This window comes from Notolepis coatsorum, assembly GCF_963971535.1.
Source record: "Notolepis coatsorum genome assembly, chromosome: 8".
Classification (NCBI taxonomy): Eukaryota; Metazoa; Chordata; class Actinopteri; order Aulopiformes; family Paralepididae; genus Notolepis; species Notolepis coatsorum.
The window spans coordinates 95692879-95717878 of NC_140172.1; the positions used below are offsets into that span (position 1 = coordinate 95692879).

General features: G+C 46.9%; 1 protein-coding gene across 1 annotated transcript in view; it reads right to left on the reverse strand.

Annotated features, from left to right (window-relative positions):
- The window catches only part of umodl1 (uromodulin-like 1), a gene marked incomplete at both ends in the record, with an annotated part of 91805 nt that overhangs the window by 16243 nt on the left and 50562 nt on the right, over positions 1-25000 (reverse strand). The window contains 5 exons of the mRNA XM_084320478.1: positions 9118-9354; positions 10781-10953; positions 12117-12391; positions 13378-13515; positions 19684-20760. Coding sequence (XP_084176604.1) covers positions 9118-9354; positions 10781-10953; positions 12117-12391; positions 13378-13515; positions 19684-20760 — 1900 coding nt within the window. The remainder of the gene's footprint in view (positions 1-9117; positions 9355-10780; positions 10954-12116; positions 12392-13377; positions 13516-19683; positions 20761-25000) is intronic.

A 25000-nucleotide genomic window follows, 5' to 3' on the forward strand; every position in this document is an offset into this window, starting at 1 on the left:
CTCTCTGTCTCTCTCTCTCTGTTTCTCTCTCTCTCTCTCCCTCTCTCTGTCTCTCTCTCTGTCTCTCTATTAATGTAAAAGAGTTGAATACTCTACACCCAGTGGCCTAATATTGAAAGAAAACAGACCTGGGCTGGAATATGGAACCAACAATCTTGTATCTCCTAAATAAAATATAAAAATAAAAATCAGGAATGAAAGAAAGACGAAAGAAATGTCTCATATTCATATCTATTTTTGAAATCCATGACATTTACATTTAGTCATTTAGCTGCTTTTATCCAAAATGACTTACAAGTTCTGTCAAGCATGCAGGAAGGGTACAACTCTGCGTATAAGTAAGATTGTTTGTTAAACAGTGTCAAACTTGAGTGCTACAGTCTTGAGTCCATATCCGTGTCATGCTATAGCATACAGGCACAGGTCAACATAGCTTTTTCAACCTCAACCAAAAATAACAAATCTGACCAAAATCCAACATTTAATGAATGTCTTTTGCTATCTGGGAAACATGCAGGTTGCATGTTTTCATGCCGACATCATCACACTAATGTTACTGCATCAGACAGTAATGTTGAAACATAGAAATGAGTGGAAAATATATTTTTTATAAGATAAGATAAGATATTCCTTTATTGAATTCATGGGTACAGTGACTGTGACAGGCCCGGATTGATTGATTGAAAACTTTATTAACAGATTGCAGAATGGGTACAGTGACGTCACAGGCCCGGATTGATTGATTGATAACTTTATTAACATCTCTCTCTCTCTCTCTCTCTCTCTCTCTCTCTCTCTCTCTCTCTCTCTCTCTCTCTCTCTCTCTCTCTCTCTCTCTCTCTCTCTCTCTCTCTCTCTCTCTCTCTCTCTCTCTCTCTCTCATTTAAAGCTAGCAAGAAGTGGTATGAAACTAGAGACTGAGGAGTCCATATATACCAGCCGTGTCATGCTAATACAGGCACAGGTCATAGGTCAACTGTGTCATGCTAGCATACAGGCACAGGTCATATAGATACCAACAGTGTCATGCTATACAGGCACAGGTCATAGATACCAACAGTGTCATGCTAGCATACAGGCACAGGTCATAGATACCAACCTATCACACCTATCACACCTCTCACACCTATCACACCTCTCACACCGATCCCACCTATCACACATATCACACCTCTCACACCTATCACACCTCTCACACCTATCACACCTCTCACACCTATCACACCTCTCACACCTATCACACCTATCACACCTCTCACACCTATCACACCTCTCACACCTATCACACCTCTCACACCTCTCACACCTCTCACACCTATCACACCTCTCACACCTCTCACACCTCTCACACCTCTCACACCTATCACACCTCTCACACCTATCACACCTCTCACACCTATCACACCTCTCACACCTCTCACACCTATCACACCTCTCACACCTATCACACCTCTCACACCTCACACCTCTCACACCTATCACACCTCTCACACCTATCACACCTCTCACACCTTTCACACCTCTCACACCTATCACACCTCTCACACCGATCCCACCTATCACACATATCACACATCTCACACCTATCACACCTCTCACACCTATCACACCTCTCACACCTATCACACCTATCACACATATCACACCTCTCACACCTATCACACCTCTCACACCTATCACACCTCTCACACCTATCACACCTCTCACACCTCTCACACCTATCACACCTATCACACCTCTCACACCTATCACACCTCTCACACCTCTCACACCTCTCACACCTATCACACCTCTCACACCTATCTCACCTCTCACACCTCTCACACCTTTCACACCTCTCACACCTATCACACCTCTCACACCGATCCCACCTATCACACATATCACACCTCTCACACCTATCACACCTCTCACACCTATCACACCTCTCACACCTATCACACCTCTCACACCTATCACACCTATCACACCTCTCACACCTATCACACCTCTCACACCTCTCACACCTATCACACCTCTCACACCTCTCACACCTCTCACACCTATCACACCTCTCACACCTCTCACACCTTTCACACCTCTCACACCTATCACACCTCTCACACCTATCACACCTCTCACACCGATCCCACCTATCACACATATCACACCTCTCACACCTATCACACCTCTCACACCTATCACACCTCTCACACCTATCACACCTATCACACCTATCACACCTCTCACACCTATCACACCTCTCACACCTCTCACACCTCTCACACCTATCACACCTCTCACACCTATCACACCTATCACACCTCTCACACCTATCACACCTCTCACACCTCTCACACCTATCACACCTCTCACACCTCTCACACCTCTCACACCTATCACACCTCTCACACCTCTCACACCTTTCACACCTCTCACACCTATCACACCTCTCACACCTATCACACCTCTCACACCGATCCCACCTATCACACATATCACACCTCTCACACCTATCACACCTCTCACACCTATCACACCTCTCACACCTATCACACCTCTCACACCTCTCACACCTATCACACCTATCACACCTCTCACACCTATCACACCTCTCACACCTCTCACACCTATCACACCTCTCACACCTATCACACCTTTCACACCTATCACACCTATCACACCTCTCACACCTATCACACCTATCACACCTATCACACTTCTCACACCTATCACACCTATCACACCTATCACACCTCTATACCCATTCTGCAATCTGTAAATAAAGTTGTACTTAAGTTATGCTTTTACATTATACTTACTTAATAAGTGAATAGTTCCAAGTCAATCAAAAACGATGAGTTTTATTTACTCAAAACATAATGCGGTTTACAGTCTGTATCTACTTAATTATCTTAAGTTGTACTTAATTTATGCTTTTACATTATACTTACTTAATAAGTGAATAGTTCCAAGTCAATCAAAAACTATGAGTTTTATTTACTCAAAACATAATGCGGTTTTCAGTCTGTATCTACTTAATTATCTTAAGTTATACTTAAGTTATGCTTTTACATTATACTTACTTAATAAGTGAATAGTTCCAAGTCAATCAAAAACTATGAGTTTTATTTACTCAAAACATAATGCGGTTTTCAGTCTGTATCTACTTAATTATCTTAAGTTGTACTTAAGTTATGCTTTTACATTATACTTACTTAATAAGTGAATAGTTCCAAGTCAATCAAAAACTATGAGTTTTATTTACTCAAAACATAATGCGGTTTTCAGTCTGTATCTACTTAATTATCTTAAGTTGTACTTAAGTTATGCTTTTACATTATACTTACTTAATAAGTGAATAGTTCCAAGTCAATCAAAAACTATGAGTTTTATTTACTCAAAACATAATGCGGTTTACAGTCTGTATCTACTTAATTATCTTAAGTTGTACTTAAGTTATGCTTTTACATTATACTTACTTAATAAGTGAATAATTCCAAGTCAATCAAAAACTATGAGTTTTATTTACTCAAAACATAATGCGGTTTACACTCTGTATCTACTTAATTATCTTAAGTTGTACTTAAGTTATGCTTTTACATTATACTTACTTAATAAGTGAATAGTTCCAAGTCAATCAAAAACTATGAGTTTTATTTACTCAAAACATAATGCGGTTTACAGTCTGTATCTACTTAATTATCTTAAGTTGTACTTAAGTTATGCTTTTACATTATACTTACTTAATAAGTGAATAATTCCAAGTCAATCAAAAACTATGAGTTTTATTTACTCAAAACATAATGCGGTTTTCAGTCTGTATCTACTTAATTATCTTAAGTTGTACTTAAGTTATGCTTTTACATTATACTTACTTAATAAGTGAATAGTTCCAAGTCAATCAAAAACTATGAGTTTTATTTACTCAAAACATAATGCGGTTTACAGTCTGTATCTACTTAATTATCTTAAGTTGTACTTAAGTTATGCTTTTACATTATACTTACTTAATAAGTGAATAGTTCCAAGTCAATAAAAAACTATGAGTTTTATTTACTCAAAACATAATGCGGTTTACAGTCTGTATCTACTTAATTATCTTAAGTTGTACTTAAGTTATGCTTTTACATTATACTTACTTAATAAGTGAATAATTCCAAGTCAATCAAAAACTATGAGTTTTATCTACTCAAAACATAATGTGGTTTAGAGTCTGTATCTACTTAATTATCTTAAGTTGTACTTAAGTTATGCTTTTACATTATACTTACTTAATAAGTGAATAGTTCCAAGTCAATCAAAAACTATGAGTTTTATTTACTCAAAACATAAGAACACGTCACACGAACTCAAGACATTCAAGTTAGTAGAACTTTCATAGAATATTGAGTATACCCTACTCAAACTAATTGATTATTTTGAACGTGCGGGTTTACAGTGTGTATATAACTTTAACCGCGCTGAAGAAAGCTAACACAGAGACTGTGACTGAATACGTCATCAGGGCGGAACAGATCATCACGGCGCTCAAGAGTGCAGGAGAAGCACCGAGCGATGGACTAATGGTGGCGATGGTTATGAGGGGACTACCGGAGATGTATAAACCATTCACACTGTTGGTAACACACAGTTCAACTTCGAGGCCTCAGAAGACTCAGACCCGGTCGCTGAAGAGGCGGGAGAAAGGGTAATGAAGGCCCGGGCAGCGCCAAAGAAAAAGACCAGACCCCTGACAGGAGATGGCGTGTTGGTGATGTGGAGAAAAGGGTCACCGAAAAAATAAGTGCATAAAAACCGTTTGGTGTAGTTTCTGTGGAACTTCGGGACACGCGGACAGAGTGTGTAGAAAGAAGCGCGAACAGAGCGCTCGGTAGGCGCATATGCAAGATGGCGGCTGTGTGCAAGATGGTGGCAGCGGTGGACGTGAGGCGAGTCGAGACGACGTCCGGAGAGCAGCGGGAAGAGAGGACTTCACCTTCGGGGCGCAGACAGCATACGTCAGCCAGTCAACGCAGCAGCAGCAGGTCCAAAGGAAGGGACTGATCGTGGACACAGGTGCGTCGTCCCACATTATCAACGACAGGAACCAATTCAAGAACTTTGACAGCACCTTCAAGCCGGAGAGACACAGCATGGAGCTGGCAGATGGGAAGCGCACATTCGGGTTGGCGCAGGGGAGAGGAGACGCACAGGTATGCCTCATAGACAGTGAGGGGCGCCGGTGTACAGTGACGTTGAAGAACACCCTCTACATACCCTCGTTCCCACAAGAACTATTCTCTGTAAAATCTGCTACTGCAAACGGTGCCAAAGTGTTCTTCAATGAAGGTATCGATGTTCTTGTGGAGCCTGACGGTATGAGGTTTAACAGAGAATGTATTATCTACAAACAGAATGTAATGAAAATGATATGTGTAATGTCAGTCATGATATTCAGACATGGCATGAGATCATGGGTCATTGTTTTTTTTTTCTTTTTTTTTCTCCATTTTCCTCCGATTTTCTCCCATCCCAATGTTAGTCGTTATGCCAATTCCCAACCCCCTTCCTAGTCGCTGCGCACTTACCCCCCACAGTCAGATCATCTGGGAGAGTGGAGGCTATCACGTGCTTCCTCCGACACACGTCCAGCCAATCAACCGCTTCTTTTCACCTGGCAGCGCGGATATTCTCCGAGAGGGCGTAGCGTGTGGAAGGATCACACTATCCCACTCAGGTCCCATCCGCGCTTAGCAGGCGCCCCGACCGAACTGTAGGAGTCGCTGTTTACAACGACCCGGACCCACCCCGCCAGCTTCTCCCACCCTCTAATACTGCCAATTGTATTAGTGTGAACGGCCAGCCAAGCTGGTGACAACCCCGGAGCTGTGAGCTGGATTCGAACAGGCGAATCCAGCTCACAGCTCCGGGGTTGGTGACGAGCGCAATCTCCGCTACGCCACCTAACCGCCCTGATCATGGGTCATTGTAATTACGAGGATATACTGAAGCTGCAGGCGGTTACAGTAGGCATGCACATTAACGGTGAAAAGCATAGACCTAACAAAGAATGTGATGTGTGTATAAAGGGAAAGTTCACTCAAACAAGGAACAGAAGTCCCACGGAAAAGGTAAAGACACCACTTGAGCTAGTTAACACAGATCTAGGAGGTCCAGTAAATAATGAGTCCATAGGTGGCTTTAAATATGTGCAGTCTTTCACAGATGTGTGTACAGGGGCAGTGTTTGTTTACTTTCTCAGAGCAAAGAGTGACACACTCCAGGCCACAGAAAAATTCCTTGCAGATGTAGCTCCGTATGGCAGCATAAAATGCTTAAGGTCCGATAACGGAACAGAGTTCACAAATAGAGAGTTCCAGTCACTGCTGAGAAGGAACAAGATCAGACACGAAACATCCTGTCCTTACTCCCCGCACCAGAACGGGATAGCAGAGAGGGAAGGACGCACTCTTTTCGAAATGGCTAGGTGTAAGCTAATAGATGGTAACTTATCTAAGAGTCTATGGCATTATGCGGTACAAGAAACCGCTTACACCAGAAATCTGTGTTTTAACAAGCACACAGGCACCACCCTGTATACAGCACTGACAGGAAAAAGGTGTGATCTAGCCAGGATGCACAAGTTTGGGTCAGTGTGTTATGCTTACCAACAGGACAGAGGAAAGCTTGAGTCCAGGTGTGAAAAGGGACTTTTTGTAGGGCATGACAAGGGCAGCCCCGCTTTTCTAGTCTATTATCCCGGTAAGGGGAAAGTGCAAAAGCACAGGTTAGTAAAGTTTGTCACAAAGACAACATGTGAGAACGAGACACAGACACAGGAGCCAGAGCTGGACTCCAGAGTAGGGTGTGAGGAAAGAGAGACACCACCACATAGTGTACTGAGCACAGACATGCAGACAGACGGTCAACAACCCCCAGAGGATGATGACGAGAAGCACCCTAGGGTGACGTCACGTGCCTCATGCAGTGGGAGATATCCCTCCCGGGAACATAACCCCCAAAGTATCTGAAAGACTATGCCCAGAGAGAAAGTGACGAGGATGACAGTACACTTACCAGCATAGATTACTGCTACAGAGTAGTGAGTGGTGTACCTCTTTAAAAAGGCCATGATATCCCTTGAGTCAGGAAAATGGGAAAGTGCGATGGATGAGGAGATGAGGTCCCTGGAGGACAATCATACTTTTACTCTAACAAAGTTACCCGAGGGTAGACAGACAGTGGGAGGCAAGTGGGTGTAGGAGGGTATTGAAGGGCACGACAGGTACAACTAGGCCAGGTTTGTAGCTAAAGGCTACAGTCAGAGGGAAGGAATAGACTACGGTGAGACATTCTCCCCTACAGCCAATCTGACCAGTGTATGGGTAGTGATGCAGAAGGCAGCTGAAGACAACTTGATTTTACACCAGATGGATGTGAAGACAGCCTACCTGCACGCACCCATTGATAGAGACATATATGGAACAACCTGAAGGTTACGAGAAGAAAGGAGAGAAGCTAGTGTGTAAGCTAGAAAAATCCATTTACGGCCTGAAACAGTCTGGGCGAAATTGGAACAAGATGCTTCATACATGTCTAATTGAAGATCACTTCATATAGAACCCAGTAGACCCCTGTGTTTACACAAAGGAGTCAAAAGAGTCAGGAAAAGTGATAATTGTGATTTGGGTGGATGATTTAATCATCGCAGCAGACAACACTAGAAACCTAGAGCAGGTGAAAGGTATGCTCTGTCTCCACCAGATTCAAAATGAAAGACATTTAAAGGTTAAAACATTTTCTAGGCATGGACTTCGAACAGTCTGCCAGTTGTGTAAAAATATCCCAGAAGAGATATGTGGAAAAGATCCTGAATCGTTTTGACATGCAAGAATGTAGAACTAGGGAAACACCATGTGATCAAAAGCTAGACTACAAAGAGGATGCTCAGAAATTGACCGATGTAAAAATTTACAGAGAAGCTGTAGGCAGCCTCATTTATTTGACAACATGTACTCGCCCTGACCTATGTTTTGTAGTGAGTAAATTATCACAGCATTTTGCTGATCCCACAGAAGAGCACTGGATTACAGCAAAACATGTTTTTCGTTATCTCAAAGGCACAGCAGATAAACAGCTTTGTTTCAGAAAGAGCAGCGAGGGCTTAGGGCTTCAAGCCTATAGTGATGCAGATTGGGCGGCAGACGCCACAGACAGGAGAAGTACCACAGGGTATTGTGTGAGTATGGGTACAGACAGCTCACTGGTTTCATGGGAAACAAAGAAACAGCCCACAGTGGCACTATCAACTTGTGAAGCCGAATATATGGCTCTAGCTTTGACAATACAGGAATGTATTTATCTAGAACAACTGCTCGAAGGAATGGATACCTATTTATATAAGAAGACTGTTGTTTATGAAGACAACCAGGGAACCGGTGTAAACATGTGGATATAAAATATCACTTCATTAGATCTGTCATCAGAGAAGAAAATATGACACTCGTTTACTGTCCTACAGACGACATGGTTGCAGACGCTATGACCAAGCCTGTCTCCAAACTGAAATTGAAAAGATTTGCACGGGTCATGTTTGGTGTGTAAAATATTGCCTGTTATGTAATATTGACTGCCATGTTCTTTTGATGTTTTTAACTGTATTTTTTCTTGGAAAAGTTGTACAGTATACACGTCATTCATAAGTGGGAGTGTTAAATGTAAGTAATAATATGATATATGAATATAACTGTACTTTAACTGTTCCACAAGAGGGCGCTATAGGCGTAAGGAGACGCAGCTATAGCAGCTGACGTCAGGTAGTAGGTATAAGGGAATGTTCCCTCCCCCTCTGTCTCTCTCTCTCTCTCTAGCTCTCACGGAGAGCAGGTCTCGTGGTGGAAATGTACATATGAAATAAACCACGCCAGTTAAGGCTAAAGAGGACCTCGTTGTCATGACCAGTTATTTTGCTCCCCAGGTGACTCTGTCAACAGGGCTACTTCTTGTCTGACTCTGGAGAAGACGGTAAGCATACTTCCCACAATGTTCTTGTGTTCCTTTAAGTAGAATACTATTCTATCAGGGTATTTCTACTTTAACCAAGTACTGCTCAGTAAAGTACACTTTGTGTACTTTGTCCACCGTTGACCACCAGACCTGTTATCCAGGAAGACGTGGCTCTCATCGTCCGTGGGGCTGTTGCTGGGGGTGGCCCAGCACTTATTGATGACCACTTTTATCAGCTCCACTGTGGAATTGAGGATGACCTGGACCACCACGTCTTCGTCAGAGGACAAGCTGTAGTTCTGGGGGAGCGGCGACGTCCCGTTCAGCAGCTGAACCGTCACGTGGAACGTCCCTGAGCCCATGATGGTGTCTTTGATCATGTCATATCTGGAGGTAGATGAGTACAGTACCGTTCCTATGTGTTTGTCAGTATACACAGCTGTGAATGTACCTTGTAATTGGAAGTTACAATTATATCCTTCACAGTACATTTTAAAACAAATATTCATATATACATTATTAGCGAGTAGAAAGCTATCCGGCTGCGAAATAGCCTAGCTTAGCACAAATTGATAGAAATGGATACGGACCACTAGCCTATAGCTTAAAGCTCCGGGAGAGGTGTTTTTGGATCAACAGCTAGGCTGGCTGGTCCATATCTGCTTCCATTAATTTGTGCTAAGCTAGGCTAGCTTGCAGCCGGATAGGAGCAGGAAATTGGTATCTATCTTCTTGTCTGACTCTGGTATGCGCATTTCCTATAATGTTGACGTGAGCTTCTATCCCCAGGCCATCAGGATGCTCAATGAACAATGAACAATAACAGAACATCAAATACACCCACAACACACACATCCACACGCACACACTCACTTTAAATAAACAACACAGTGTAGCACCCACTTTAGACACTAACACACACTTTATATTTATTGGCATCAATCCCATGCACCCCATTGCACCTCACCACCACAAGGTGGCACCACAAGCTAAGCTATACCTCACCATTCTACACTGTACTTGTGGGTGGTCACAATAGTGGACTGTATAGTAGCTGACTGTATAGACTGTACAGAAGTATAGACTTTACATATACTGTATATATGTATATTGAACATTTTTGTTTTGTTTACACTTGTTTACGTACTTGACTTTCTATTTTATACTTATATTATACTATTTTACACTATCTTGTTATTTGATCTAGCACACTCTCAGGAGCAAAACAGAAAGAAGCATTTCATGCAAAAGTATTCTGTATTTCTGTATGACAACTAATAAAGAAACTTGAAACTTGAAACTTGAACTTGTTCCTTTTAAGGCGATTGGGCATGGTTGCCATGAGATTTTTTTGTTGTTGTCTTTTTTTATTTAATTTTTTTTATTGATCTTTTCCCCCCTCCTTTTTCCTCAGTTTTTCTCCCATCCCAATGTTAGTCGTTATGCCAATTCCCAATCCCCTTCCTGGTCGCTGCGCACCTACCCCCTGCGGTCGGTCTGGGAGAGTGGAGGCTATCACATGCTTCCTCCGACACATGTGTAGCCAATCAACCGCTTCTTTTCACCTGGCAGCGCGGACTCTCACTGAGAGGGTGTAACGTGTGGAAGGATCACACTAGCCCCCTTAGATCCTTTCCTCGCTGAGCAGGCACCCCGACCGAACTGTAGGAGTCGCTGTTTACAACGACCAGGACCCACCCACCAGCTTTCCCACCCCTAACACTGCCAATTGTGTTAGTATGAACGACCAGCCAAGCTGGTAGCAATGCCGAGAGCTGGGTGTTGTTGTCTTTTGTAACTAAGTGGAGCTTACCCCTGGGAGCCCATGGGGCCCATAGAGCCCATGGATATAAGGATGTTCTTCCTGTAGGTGCACATGACTGGCACCTGCAGGTGAATCGTGGGCTCCATCGTTGTGCCGTCCGGCATGGACTGTGGCTCCATGCTGTTAAACAGGGTCACCTGTGCCGTGTAGTGGCTGGTGTTCTGGAATACAAAAGTCAAAACACTCAGACATTAACAGGTACAGCAAAATAAATAAGCAACTTTTATTATAAAAATGTTTAACCTTTATTTACCCAGGGTAGGTTCTCTGAGCACGGATGCTCTTTTTCAGCTACGCCCTGCTTCACATTCACACAGTTCCATTCACACCTGGGAGCTGCCCAGTACAAACACAGTCTGACACCGTTGGCCACTGAGCAACTCCACTGGAGCAGTTGGGGGTTAAGTGCCTTGCTCAAGGGCACTTCAGCGGTTGGTGTTAAGGGTATGGGAGAGAGTTATTAATTCACTTCCCCAGCCCAGATTTTTACTGCCGGTCCGGGGGATCGAACCAGTAACCGTCCGGTCACAAACCCGCTTCTCTAACCTTTAGGTAGGCCACCGCTGCCCTTTAAAAGTGGTAATTCATGAAATCCTAATTTTTGTTTGCTTTGGCAACATCTACTGGCAATAAGCGATTACTGCTGTTGTGTTTTTGCACTGTATTGACTTGCTTTCCATTTTGAAAATGATTTTCAGAGGAATTTCCAAATGAAAAAGCATTCATGAACTGGGTATAGGTAGAATCAATTGGCGATAGAAAGTGGAAAAACACAGACAGACATCTATTTAAAATGTTTGTGATTATTACTTTAATTACAATCACACAATATGAATCCCGAAGTCATTGGCATACTGCCAAACATGCATCAACAAAGAAAAGCGCCAAGGTTCATACATATGTAATGGTTGTCATATCGCCACAGTCACTTCACAACATCTGAAGTCCATCATGACTGCGCCTCACGGTACCATCCGTTACACTCACCCCCCTTAAACTCACTCCACTCCACCCAAGGTATCCGGGTCACAGCACCAATGTAACGGTTGTCATATTGTCACCTTAAACGTTGATGCCCCGGGGGAGTTTCGAACCCGCGGTCTGCCACACCGCGGGCTACAGCACAGACCTCTATACCAAGAGGTGAACTCACTGCTTTGCAACGTGTCTATGTGTCTTTTAAGGGTGAGAGTGAGTTCAACCCATAGCACCGCCACAGTCACTTCACAACATTTGAAGTACATCATGACAGTGCCTCGTGGTACCATCCGTTACACATATAAACCTTGTTTATGGTTCTGCTCTATTCTCGAACACAACTTACAAAATGTAGGCGGGTGTCACACTCATCCCAAGCCACGGTGAGCTGGTGATGGGAGTCGTTGCCTCCGTTGATGCCGCACTCCTGCAAGCCCAGATAGAGGGCGCCGTCACTGATGTGCCCCATCACCAACAAGTCCTTGGCCACCGTCACTATTATGGAGCTGGCTCGGCACTGGACTGAGATGGAGTCCGCGTAGGACGCCGCGGTGGTGGTGGAAGTTGTGGTTGTGGTAGTGGTGTTGTAGGTGGTAGTGGTAGCAATGGTTGAGATGGTTGCTACGGGGGCGAGTGACATGGTTACAGCGTCCGTAGTTGGAGGGCTTTGAGATGGAGTCGTGGCCACAGTTGAGAAAGCAGCAGTTTCGCTCATGACAGTAGTAGTAGGTAACATCACAGCTCCAGTAGTTGCTACATTGACAGTGGTTGTATCTGAACTGTTGGCTTCTGTGGTTGCATCTATCATGTTGGTTGAGGTTTCTATGTGAGGGAAAGATGCAGTGCTGACTGGTGATGTGGTCGCGGTCGTCATCGGTGCTGTGGTGACCATTGAAAAAAAGACACCCAGGTTACAGTGTGAACATAATATGATCATTACTGTATTAATTGACTGTATTAATTGTATCTCAAGCCCCACCCCCTTGTCCCCAAACTTTGTTTGTCCGAGGGAAGCAACAGTTGTGATTGGAGGATCAAGAAAAGAGGGCAAGGTTTGAGATAGGTCAGTTGAGTCTATTTGACTAGTTACACACTCCAGGAGGTGTAGTGGTTACGTCATTGTTGTTTCCCGCGCGGTCCACCCTCCTTGAAATGGCCATTTATTCTCAATGGGCACATTTCTAAATCGTCTTGTTTAAAACAAATAAAGCATGAACATTGGCATGGTGTACCTTTCTGTGTGTATTCATCCACAATCTATAGCTCAACATGAACAAATTCGCAATTAATCGTCAAAGTAGCAAAATAACAACGTTTATTCAGTTATTATTTAGTTATTTTTTAACGACAAATTAAACAACCTTTTAACTAACTTTATTTAAACCAAAAATGCTTTAACAATAATGTTAGTGATAGAAGGGAACTCATTTTGTGCAAAAATGGAAAGCTTGCCAATGTTCATGAGGCAGAATTATTACAATAGCCGATAATACATTTTCCCAATGATAAATTCCTATACGGGTGGACCGCGTGGGAAACTAAAGTGACGTCAGACAGTCACTACACCTCCCTATGGAGGGTGCAGGACCCCTCCTCCTAGATCCTACCTAAACAGGTCCGTCCAGGCCTGGTGGGGTTGGTGTCTCTGAAGCCATTCTGACAGACACAGCTATAGGAGCCCCAGGTGTTGATGCAAGCAGCCCATGGAGAACAGTCCGTCTCCCCCGTGATGCATTCATCAAAATCTGTCAGAAGGGATGAAACATGTCTGTTTTAATAAATCAGAGATGATCTCATACAGTATTACGGAAGCGTATTGCTGCCACACCAGAAACAGAAAAAAATATCAGTATCACGTTATAACGTGATAACTTATTGTTATATTATCATACTGGCAATCGTGTCTCGCTCTTCGCCATTATGAGATAACTCTTTTTTTTTTTCTTTTTTTTTTTTATAGATGTTTTTATTTTCAATTTTCAACATAGAACAAGACATCACAACACAATACAATACCGTCAATAATAACAAAAATAATGACACTAACAACAGTAATAACATTACAAGACAGGCAAACAGAAAAGAAAAAAGACAATGAAAATAAATAAGGAAATGACAATAGAAAATAAAATAAATTAAATAAAAATAAAATAAAATAAGTGTGGCTTTCACGTGTGCGCCTTATCTCGTGTGCTATATATATGTGTGTCCTACCTACCCATATGTGCGTGCGCTTTACCTATGTATACGTTTTATGTGTACATGCATATATGTGTGTTGTGAATGTGTGTGTATGACCGTGTATTCCCTAGTAGCCCAGAGTGCATGTACAGTACTACCGCAGCCAAGGGGACACGTACAGTATCAATGTAGTCAAGTGAGCATGTACAGTATTATTACCGTCAAGAGGGCATGTACAGTATCACTGTAGTCAAGTGGGCATGTACCGCATTACTGTAGTCAAAGGTATATGTACAGCATTACTGTAGTCAAGAGAACATGTACCGCACTACTGTAGCCCAGGGGGCATGTACAGTATCAATGTAGTCAAGTGGGCATGTACAGTATTATTATAGTCAAGAGGGCATGTACAGTATCACTGTAGTCAAGTGGGCATGTACCGCATTACTGTAGTCAAAGGTATATGTACAGCATTACTGTAGTCAAGAGAACATGCACCGCACTACTGTAGCCAAGAGGACATGTACAGTATCAATGTAGTCAAGTGGGCATGTACAGTATTACTGTAGTCAAGGGTACACGAACAGCACTACCGTAGTCAAGAGAACATGTACAGTATTACCGCAGTCAAGAGAACATGTATAGTACCACCGTAGTCAATAGGACATGTACAGTATTTACAATGCCAGTACCGTCAGACAAAACAAGGCAGCAGTGGGAGGTTACTGGTAATGGGGAAATCCGGCGAGTACAGTGGTGGATAGTGCAGGCCCAATATGTGACAGATAGGGGTCCCAGATCTCATAAAAAGTGTCCAACTTGGAATGCAGCATACACGTAATATATTCACAGGGGATACATTTCATTATGATATTGTGCCATGACCTTATTGACGGGACCTCGTCCTTGATCCAAAACAACAGGATGTTCTTTCTAGCAGCAAATGTCAACAAATTGAACAGGCCCAATATGTGACAGATAGGGGTCCCAGATCTCATAAAAAGTGTCCAACTTGGAATGCAGCATACACGTAATATATTCACAGGGGATACATTTCATTATGATATTGTGCCATGACCTTATTGACGGGACCTCGTCCTTGATCCAAAACAACAGGATGTTCTTTCTAGCAGCAAATGTCAACAAATTGAACAGTCTCTTATGTTTGGAATTGGTAACATGAATATCTGGGAGGCCCAGCAAAAGGCAGAGGGGATCCAGCTCGATGGGGGTGTGAAATATGTCAGACAGTACTTCTACAACGTCGTACCAGTAGCTCTGTAGTTTTACACAGGTCCAAAAACAGTGGACGTGATTTCCAATCTCTATCTTGCATTTAAAGCAAAGTGGGGACGTATTGGGATCCATTTTACTTTTACGGGCGGGGGTAATATGGATGCGATGCAATATTCTAATTTGGATGGCCTTGGTGCGGTTACAAACCGAGATTTTTTTACGTAGGTCCACGTATCCTGCCAGTCTGCATCTGTGATTTCTATGTCCAAATCCTCTTCCCAGGACTGTTTAGTAACATAGGAAGATAAAGATGAATTAAGGTTCAGAGTACTATAGAAGATAGATATTTGTTTTTTGGGGATCTGTAAGGAGAGGGCCTTCTCCACCTGCGAGGTGGAGATGTCAGTTAAAAGTGAGGTGTCCTTGGTGATAAACTGCCTAATTTGTAGGTACCTAAAAAATTCCGCTTTCAATAGACCATATCGCTGCTGCAGCTGTGTAAATGACATTAGGGTCCGGCCATCAAACAGGTGGCCAAGATCGGTTATGCCCTGCTTATACCAGGTCTTGAAGGCGCCGCCGATTTGGTTTGGCTTAAAGTCGGGATTGTCTACAATCGGGGTAAGAGGAGAGGTCAGCTTGGCTCGGCCCTCCACCTTACGGACAGTCTTCCAGGCCTTGACGGAACATAATGTGATGGGGTTGGAGCACACCTTCCTCACAGACCTAAAGTCTTTGATAAATAGTAGGTTCCACAGGGGGGACTTAGATTGCGAGGATTCAACGTCCAGCCATATTGACAGTGGGTCTGATCTGAACCAGCCGACCAGCACCCTAAGGTGTGCCGCCAGCTGGTAGTGTCTAATATTAGGTAGGTCTAGACCCCCATCTTCACTATCCATCTGTAATTTGGCCATTTTCAGACGCGGTTTCTTCCCATTCCAAATGAATGAGCTTAGCCAGCCTTCCAGCACCTTGATAACCTTGTTTGTCAGCAGCACTGGGATCATTTGGAGAGGGTACAACAGTCTGGGGAGTACGTTCATCTTGACGAGGGCAATCCTACCCAGCCAGGAGATCGGTAAGGGGGCCCATCTAACCAAGTCTGCCCTTATGGTGTCTAAAAGAGAGGGAAAATTGGCCTTAAACAATGTATCATAGGTGGGTGTCACAAATACTCCTAGGTAAACGAAGCCGGAGGGCGACCAGCGAAATGGGAAGGGCTCGGGCAGTATCGGGACAGATTTGAGTGTCCCAAGTGGCATTGCTTCGGATTTGGAAAAGTTTATTTTGTACCCCGAGAAGGTTCCAAATGTGGAAATCATGCGGGTTAGACATGGAATTGAAGAGTCAGGTTTAGACACGAAGATCAGCACGTCGTCCGCGTAAAGAGTGATTTTGTGCTCCCTCCCGCCCACTCTAATACCTGAGATCTCAGCTGACTGCCTTACGGCCTGTGCGAGTGGTTCTATGGCCATGTCGAATAGTAAAGGGCTAAGAGGGTCCCCCTGAGGGTTCCCCCGCTGCAGAGGAAAGTTGCTAGACCTAAGTCCATTAGTCAGGACCGCCGACATCCGCGAGTTGTAAAGAACCTTGACCCAGTCAATAAAGGTGTCACCTAAGCCAAATTCAGCGAGGGTTAAAAATAGGTACGGCCATTCTACACGGTCAAACGCCTTCTCCGCGTCGAGAGACAGAACCACCGCGGGGTGGTCTGTCTCACGAGTCATTTGGATGATATTGAGGAGCCGTCTCATGTTGTCGGTAGAGTTCCTACCCTTAATAAAACCGGTCTGATCTTCATTAATAATAAAAGGGAGTACTTTTTCCAGGCGCATGGACAGGATCTTGGAAAGCAACTTTTGGTCCGAGTTGAGTAGGGCTATAGGCCTATAGGAGGCGCACTCCTCAGGGCATTTACCCTTCTTAAGGAGAAGGCAGATATTAGCCTCCCGTAGAGACTGGGGCAGTATCCCCACCTCAGCGGAGTGATTAAGCATTGCCAGCAGGGGATCTAATAGAATATGACCGAACTCTTTATAAAACTCGCATCCGAAACCGTCCGGGCCCGGAGCCTTACCAGATGGCATAGCCTTAAGGGCGCCCAGAGCTTCTTCCTTCGTAATTGGGGCGTTAAGGAGCAAGTTCTGATCTTTCGATACCTTAGGGAGGTGTAACTCAGCGAAGAAGGCCTGCATGTCAGCGAGAGCACCATCGGGTCGCTCGGTCCTATAGAGTTGGGCATAGAAAGAGGCAAACTCTTTGTTAATAGTTTTGGTGTCAAAGGACCTGACCCCGTTGGAGTCGGAGATTGAGGCTATTACTTGGGTGTCAGCCCTTTTTTTCGCCAAGTTAGCCAGGCACCTACCCGGCTTGTCACCGTGTTCGTACATTCTCTGTTTGGCAAATTTAAGAGAATATTCGGCGTCCTGGATCAGAAGAGTGTTTAGCGCCGCTTTGGTGGCCGTAAGCTCCGTAAGCACAGCCGGGGCTGGGTTTGAAACATGCTGATTTTCAAGGTCGGCTAGTTTGGATTCAAGAAGTTTACATTGTTCATTTTTCTTGCGCTTCTTGGATGATACATAAGATATAATCAGTCCACGAGAAAAGACCTTAGATGTTTCCCAGAGTAGAGACGGGTTATCCGTAGAGCGAAAGTTAATTGAGTAGAAAATTTTAAATTCCGATTCGAAATAGGAGACAAATATATCATCTTTGAGGAGGTATGGGTTGAGGCGCCAACGCCTCGACAGCGCTCTCTCTTCTGACAGGGAGTAGACCAGATATATAGGGGCGTGATCCGATAGAACGATGCTTCCGATTGTGCAGGACGATACTAGAAAGAGCTTAGAGGAAGGGATGAAGAAATAGTCTATTCTACTGTTGCTCTTGTGTGGGCCGCTAAAAAAGGTGAACTTCAGTTCTGATGGGCAAAGGGTTCTCAGACATCTGAGTATCCAGTGTCTTCGCATAGGGAGGTGAGCATCTTTGCTTGCCTAGAGGGGGGAGCCAGACTGGGTGGGAGTTTGTCAAGAGACGGTATGAGGTGACAATTAAAGTCTCCGCCCACAAAGGCGTTCTCAGAGGCCAGGCCATTAAATTCAGCAAATATCTTGGATAGAAAGTCAGGGGAATAGCCTGGGGGACAGTATACAGTCATAAATGTCATTTATTTACCCTTAAGAACCCCTTTAATAATCACATAGCGACCTTGGCTATCCACAGAGGAAGTTATAAGTCTAAAGGGGAGATTTTTATTGATCAATATGGCCACGCCCCTACTAAACGTAGAATAGTTTGTAGCAAAGACCTGTCCTACCCAGCTCTTTTGGAGTTTAGCAGTGTCGTTGGGCCCCATATGAGTTTCTTGTAAAAAAGCAATCGACACATTTTCCCTCCTTAAAAAGGTCAGAATCGCCTTCCTCTTAGCCAACCTCTGCAGGCCTCGAACATTCCAGGAGCAGAGCTTAAAGCTCTCAGAGTTAGCCGTAGCCATAGAACATTGAAGGGCGTGTAGGTGGGGCAGACCTGGGAAAGCCTGTGGGCATGTAGAATTCACTTAACCTAAACACTATGCACACGTATTTCGAGCCATACATAAAACACATAATAATGACATAAAAAACATATAAATGTGTGGGACCGGTGGGTCTTTCCCCAACATCACAGGGACTCACCAACATTTCCAGAGACTTCAAACCTACCACTCGTAGAACCATCTCCGTGGCCAACTGCCACATTTCCCTGTATACAAAAGTGCCTCAGAGTGTAAAGCAAACAAGAAAAAATCAAATTGAACCATAAGCCAATAGTAAGGTCAACGGCTGGAACCCAGAACTGTCGGTAAAAGGGGGGGGGGGGGGTGTATCCGCCAGGCATGCTGCGACAAAACAGGCGCGCAGTACCACCACCAGGCCGGGAGGGGGCGATACCCTGTCCGCGAGACTGTTATCTCCCCTGACGCTGGTTCGACCCCACACAGTTATGCCTCCCTACCAGAGGAGGGCGCTGTGCCGGGGGCCGCCCGCCGCTCCCGCGAGCACATTGTCAGCAGCAAACATTAATGGGAGCCATGCGGGTTGCATGGACCGGTTGAGAGTCAAGCAGGTGGTGCAGTCACGAGACCCCCTCTCGCTCGACGTGTAAACAACAGTAAATGCATCCCGGTGGCAATGATCAAAAACATGGCCGGGAGCTGGTATATCGCGTAAAAGTCATAAGCGTGGCAGAAATATCCGAAACGGAATAGAATAGGTCCCGCTCCTTCCGAAACGTTAACAGTTAGCAACCCAGCTCGTGGCTATGGTCGTGCATCAGTACAACAGTCATATACAACATACTTGTCCCCCTCCTCCCCTTATGTCAGATAGCGAGAGAAAAATAAAAAGATAACTTTCCAGGCGAGACCTAATGTCAAGTAGTCATCCATACTCACATATGTAATAAGATACCAAATGCGACCCCTTTCTGTGTGATAACCGTAGCAGTATGCTAGCGGTCCATCGCTACTACCACGTCAGGATCTGATGAGGCCGGTGTCGGGTCCGCGTTCGGCTCCGGTGGAGCCAGCGTCGGGTCCGCATCTCGCCCCGGTGAAGCTGGTGTCGGGTCCGCGTCTCGCCCCGGTGGAGCCAGCATCAGGCCCACGTCTCGCCCTGGTGAAGCCGGTGTCGGGTCCGCGTCTCGCCCCGGTGGGGCCAGCGTCATGCCCGCGTCTCGCCCTGGTGAAGCCGGTGTCGGGTCTGCGTCTCGCCCTGGCGAAACCGGTGTCGAGGTCCCTCTGGGTCGGGTCCTCAGGAAGTCCACGGCGTCCTTGGGCGACGGTAGATGCAGCCTGCCCTCCTTGGTTCGGATGATTAGCCTCGCAGGGAACTGGAGCGATGGTTTAAATCCGCGCTTGTACAGGGGCCCCATGACATCACGGTATTGTGATCGTTGCTCGACCACCTCGGGGGGATAGTCTTCGAAAATAGCGACCGGTTTCCCTCTGTATGTCAGATTCCCTCTCCTCTTGCGAGCTTCCAGGATAATAGTCTCTTTGATCTTGTAGTGATGTAAGCGGGCAATTACGGCCCTAGGCCTGGAGCCTGGTGCTGGTCTGGGTGTTAGCGTCCTGTGGCAACGGTCAAGCTCCGGTGGTTTAGCGAGGACATCTTTCCCCATGATTTCCACCAGGACCTCCGCGAAAAAGACACTGGGACGGTTGCTGTGCAGGGATTCGTCCAGGCCCAGGATGCGTATGTTAGAACGCCGATTACGTGACTCAACATCAATTAGCTTGTTTCTTAGCTTGTCGATGACTATATCCTGAGCTGTGCATCTTACTTCTAGCTCCGCCATCCTATCCGACCACCTATCCATGCCGTCCTCCACGGAGGTCAAGCGTTGGGAATGGTCTGCGATCTCCTGCTGGAAGCCGTCGAGTCTAGACTCGAGCGAGGCAGCAAACGTTCTGAACTCCGTGGTGAAGGCCTGTTTGAGCTCCTCCATTAGCTTAGCCATGGTAGCCCCATCCACAGGGGCGGCCTCGCTTCTCAAGACTCGTGCAGTCATCACGCTCGTTATTTTTTTCCCTTTTTGGGTCGAATAGTACAGTCTTAGATATGGATGTTGTATATTAGTGGTTCAATCATCTTGAAAATAAAAAGAAAAGGCTTTTTAAAGTAAAATAAAAGTTCGGGAGCGGCAGCGTGGCTCAGAAACGTTCACAGCCTTCCGACCCGGAACCGGAACCCCATGAGATAACTCTTATCTCCTAGCACTTAATGTGCTCACGAAACAAACAAATGCACTCACATGCACGTGACCAGGACACGCCCCTGCGTCCCACTATATGACGCTGGACATGGTCACACTCCACCTTCCTCTTTTTGTTTCCAACACGGAAGTAGCAGTGCACTCCGTGAACTAGCTGTTATGAAACGCAGGGAGAATTTACACAATGTTGGGTATTCGCCAGAAGTTCACCAGCCCCTGGAATCTTCTCGGCACATCCTAAACAGCGCAACGGGCCTGTCCTGGGTTTTCCTCGTCTCGTGACAGCGGACTGAGGGACGTCGCGCGACGGTTAGCAGTCGAGCTAAGTCGTGCACAGGTAAGGCCTGCACTGTCAGGCATTGATACTAGCATGAGTAATACTGCTCGTTGCCCCGTGAGACAACCGGTGATGTATTGGCGCGAGGGGCAGGATATTTGGGAAAACATGGTCGTCATGACTCTTTTTTGGGTGTTTTTCCAACTATCCTAGAGCGCGCGGCTAATGCTAATGCTACAATGCTGGGACGCCGTTCCTTTGTTCCCCGCTGAGGGCTGTCTTACTAAAAGGTCTCTTAACCATTCATGCTGACGGTCAATCGGTGTCTAATGTTGGGGGTTTTAACGGGGGCTTGTTTACCTTTTACATGGGTGGATGGGCTGAGGCTCAGGGCAGGTGTGTTTTTTGTGAATCTATTAATTGAAAATGGGGGTCCCTGGTGTGGACGGGACTGGCGTTTTTTTCTCTGATCTGCATCCCCTTAACAATTGTGTTTATGGGCTAGCCCATTCTGCAATATGTTAATAGAGTTTTCGTTCATTTATTCATTATCCTTTCATGGGTGCACACCACAGTGGGGGTTGCTAGATGCCTACTAGTGAGGCAGTGCTTCACTAGTAGTAGACTTTGGTCTGCAGCCACCACTGGTGTTCCGTGCTTAGTGAAGCAGGTGGCATCAGTCCTTTGCCTCTGACATGGTGGAACGGTGTCCCGCCCGGCCGACGCCATGAGGCGAGTCGGCCCGGCAGGTGGCTGGTGGGCTGGTAAGCCTATACCGCCGCAGTATAGAATTAGCAGCGACTGGCAACATTGTTCAATTTGCTGTTTTTTCTGTCAAAAATGGTGTCGGGTGGTGGGGCCTTAGGACCAGCCGACATCAAAACATCGTGCAAGGTTTTGAGGTTATTCAGCTTTTGACCTAGCCACAAGCTATAACCGCAGGGAGGGCTAGGATGCTGTCAACGTTTGTTCACAGACATCTTTGGTTGGAGCAGTCTCCCCTTGAGGAGGAGAGAAGGCTTCCCCTCCTCAGGGCTCCCCTCTCCGCAGAGGGACTTTTTGGTCTTTCCGCAGGAGCGAGGGGGGTATTTGACCTAGGCCCCACACCGCCTCACACCGCGCAGCCAGAGGTGAGGGCGCAGCCTCGCCAGCGGCTGCGGCGAGGCCCCCGACCAGCGGCCATGTTTCCCCCGCCTGAGGTACCCTGGGCACAAAGACAACAGGTGATCACAAGGCCGACAGCCTTGGCGGCCGAGGGATCGGCTACATTAGATGAGCACGCCCTAAAAAACCGTTGCCGTCTAGCTGTGTCTAGCACGTTCTCCGGTCACCCCCCCCCCCAAACACCAACGGGATACGGGCTCTGATTTGTTCCCTTTGGCTGCGGGCCGCGTGCCTTCAGTGAAGCGCAAGCGGCCCCACGTTTCGCTTCTCATGGGGACAGGGGCTGACACCCAGTTGCTAGCTAGGCCTGGGTCTGCCTGTGAGAATGCTGTGCTGTCAAGCGGCTCCCACGCTACACGTTCTGCGTCTGTGTTTGGTGAGCCTGGTGTTGTGTCTGTCGACGGAAAAGGTTGTCAGCGGGGGAACTCTAGGCCCAGGAGGTCGCAGCATGAGTTCCCCCAGCCCCGCCCTCGCCAGGCCGGGTATCACGTTAGTGCCTCCTCCGACCGGAAGACCGGTGGTGGTGAGTCAGGCATGCGTGGTTTGGGTGGTAGTAATATCACTGCAGGACTACGGTGTGTAGGAACCCACCCTATCGGGCAGTGTGGGGACCACACGCCTTGCATGTCCAGCTGCAGAGCAGGCTATCCTCAGCAGTCCATGCCGGGAAGATGTTCAGTGGGGGAGCTTATGTCACCAAGTGTGATGGCCGCTCTCCCCGTATCAGACCGGCCCTTTCTGTCGGGGTCCCCCCTTAGGTGCGATTGCCTCGTTGGTAGTGTCAGGGTGCGATATCCCGGTTCCGCGAGACGCCCTGCTCGCGCGGTTGGTGAGTCCAGGGTTGGCAACGCACAGCGGGTGGGACTGGGCCTCCTATCTACAGTTCCTGGCGGACCAGCGCCAGTTGGAGGCGGGTGCGCTTTGGGATTATCATCACGTATGGCTACAGCAGTGCCATATGTCGAGGTGGATGGGGAGAACGTTGAGGCGGGGGCTTGTGTTGCAGTTTTGCACAACCCCACCCTCAATTTTTGGGTTTGGTACAGACCCTTTTTTGTCAGGGTCCGCAGCAGTGACAGCTCTGGCCAACGAGATCCAATCTCTGTTGGCGAAGCAGGCCGTCGTCGTGGTCCCGTGAGAGGCGTTCGGTGAGTGGCGTTTCCTCGCAGTATTCTATGGTGCCCGAGAAATGGGGGGGGGGGGGTCAGACCCATACTGGACCTGTCCCATGGAAGGTTCAGAATGTTGACCGTCTCCCACCTGTTAGGCTCTGTCAGGTGGGGGGACTGGTTCACCTCCATAGACCTGTAGGATGCGTATTCACATCCCGATCTTCCATCCTAGGGCATACCTACGCTTCCTTTGCAGGGCTTAGCGTACGGGTACCAGAGGCTGCCGTTCGGCTATTCTCTGGCTCCCCGCATCTTCACCAAGTGCGTGGAGACCACGCTGGGGCCTCTGCGTCGTCGGGGGTTACGAATTTAATTCTACCCTGGACGACGTTCTGGTCCTCGGCCGGTCAGGGAAGGTCGCCAGGTCTCATACCAGGCAGGTGGTGGAATTCCTCACCAGCCTGGGTTTTGCTGTAGACTGGAAGTGGAGTGCTCCTCTTCCCAGTCAACGGGTGGAGTACTTGCTTGGGCTTATTTCTAAGTTCGAGGTCTATATGGGCATCCCTCTCAGAGCGGCGGTGAGTGGGTGGTTCTCGGCGCGCTAGGGAGGTTCCGTCCTAGGACGTTTACGGCGCTGTCCGTGATGCGCCTGCTGCTGTGGTCCCTCTTGGCCTCCTCTTCGTGAGGAGGCTACAGAGGTGGTTTTTTCCAGTATGGAAATGGACCCGGTGAGAGACATGTGGAAGCGGCTGAAGGTTCCCATGTCAGTACTGGGGGACCTCGTCCTCTGGGAAGGGCCTGATGCCCTCACCAGCAGGGTCCCCATGGGCAGCAGGCTGTCACACGTCACGGTCTTCACCGACGCCTCCCTCATGGGATGGGGGGGACGTGTCGGGAAGTGGCGTATGGTCGAGTGTGGGGGCAGAACATTGTTCAGCCACCCTCTCGTCAAACGTTCCTGCTTGGCGCTCGGTGTCTCAAGCCTGTGGAACGTTCTCTGTCTCCGAGTGGGACCTCCAACTGGTCCTGGGCCGGTTGTCGGAGGTCCCGTTTGAGCCTCTTGAGCAGGCGCCATTGGATCGGCTGTCTTAAGACCATGTTCCTTTTGGCCATCACCTCCGCTAAGCGTGTGGGTGAGCTGTGTGCTCTCTCGGTGCGGCCTGAGTGCCTGTCTATTCGGCTGATAGCGACTCTGAGGCCTAATCCAGTCTTCGTGCCAAAGAATATCCGGAGCTCTTTTCGCTCCAGGGATATTGTGGTTCAGGCGTTCGTCCGCCTTCTCACGCTAGTGAATTGGAGGCAGGCCTTCACCTGTTGTGTCCTGTCCATGCACTGGGGGTTTACCTCAGTCGGATTCGGGATCTCAGGGCTTCCGTTCAACTGTTTGTTTGTTACGGTAGCCCTCGCGCGGGTGAGGCGCTGTCCAAGCAGCACCTGTCACATTGGTTGTGCGAGGGCGTTGCCCTTTGCTACACGTTGGCTGGACAGGTCCCCCCTCGGGCT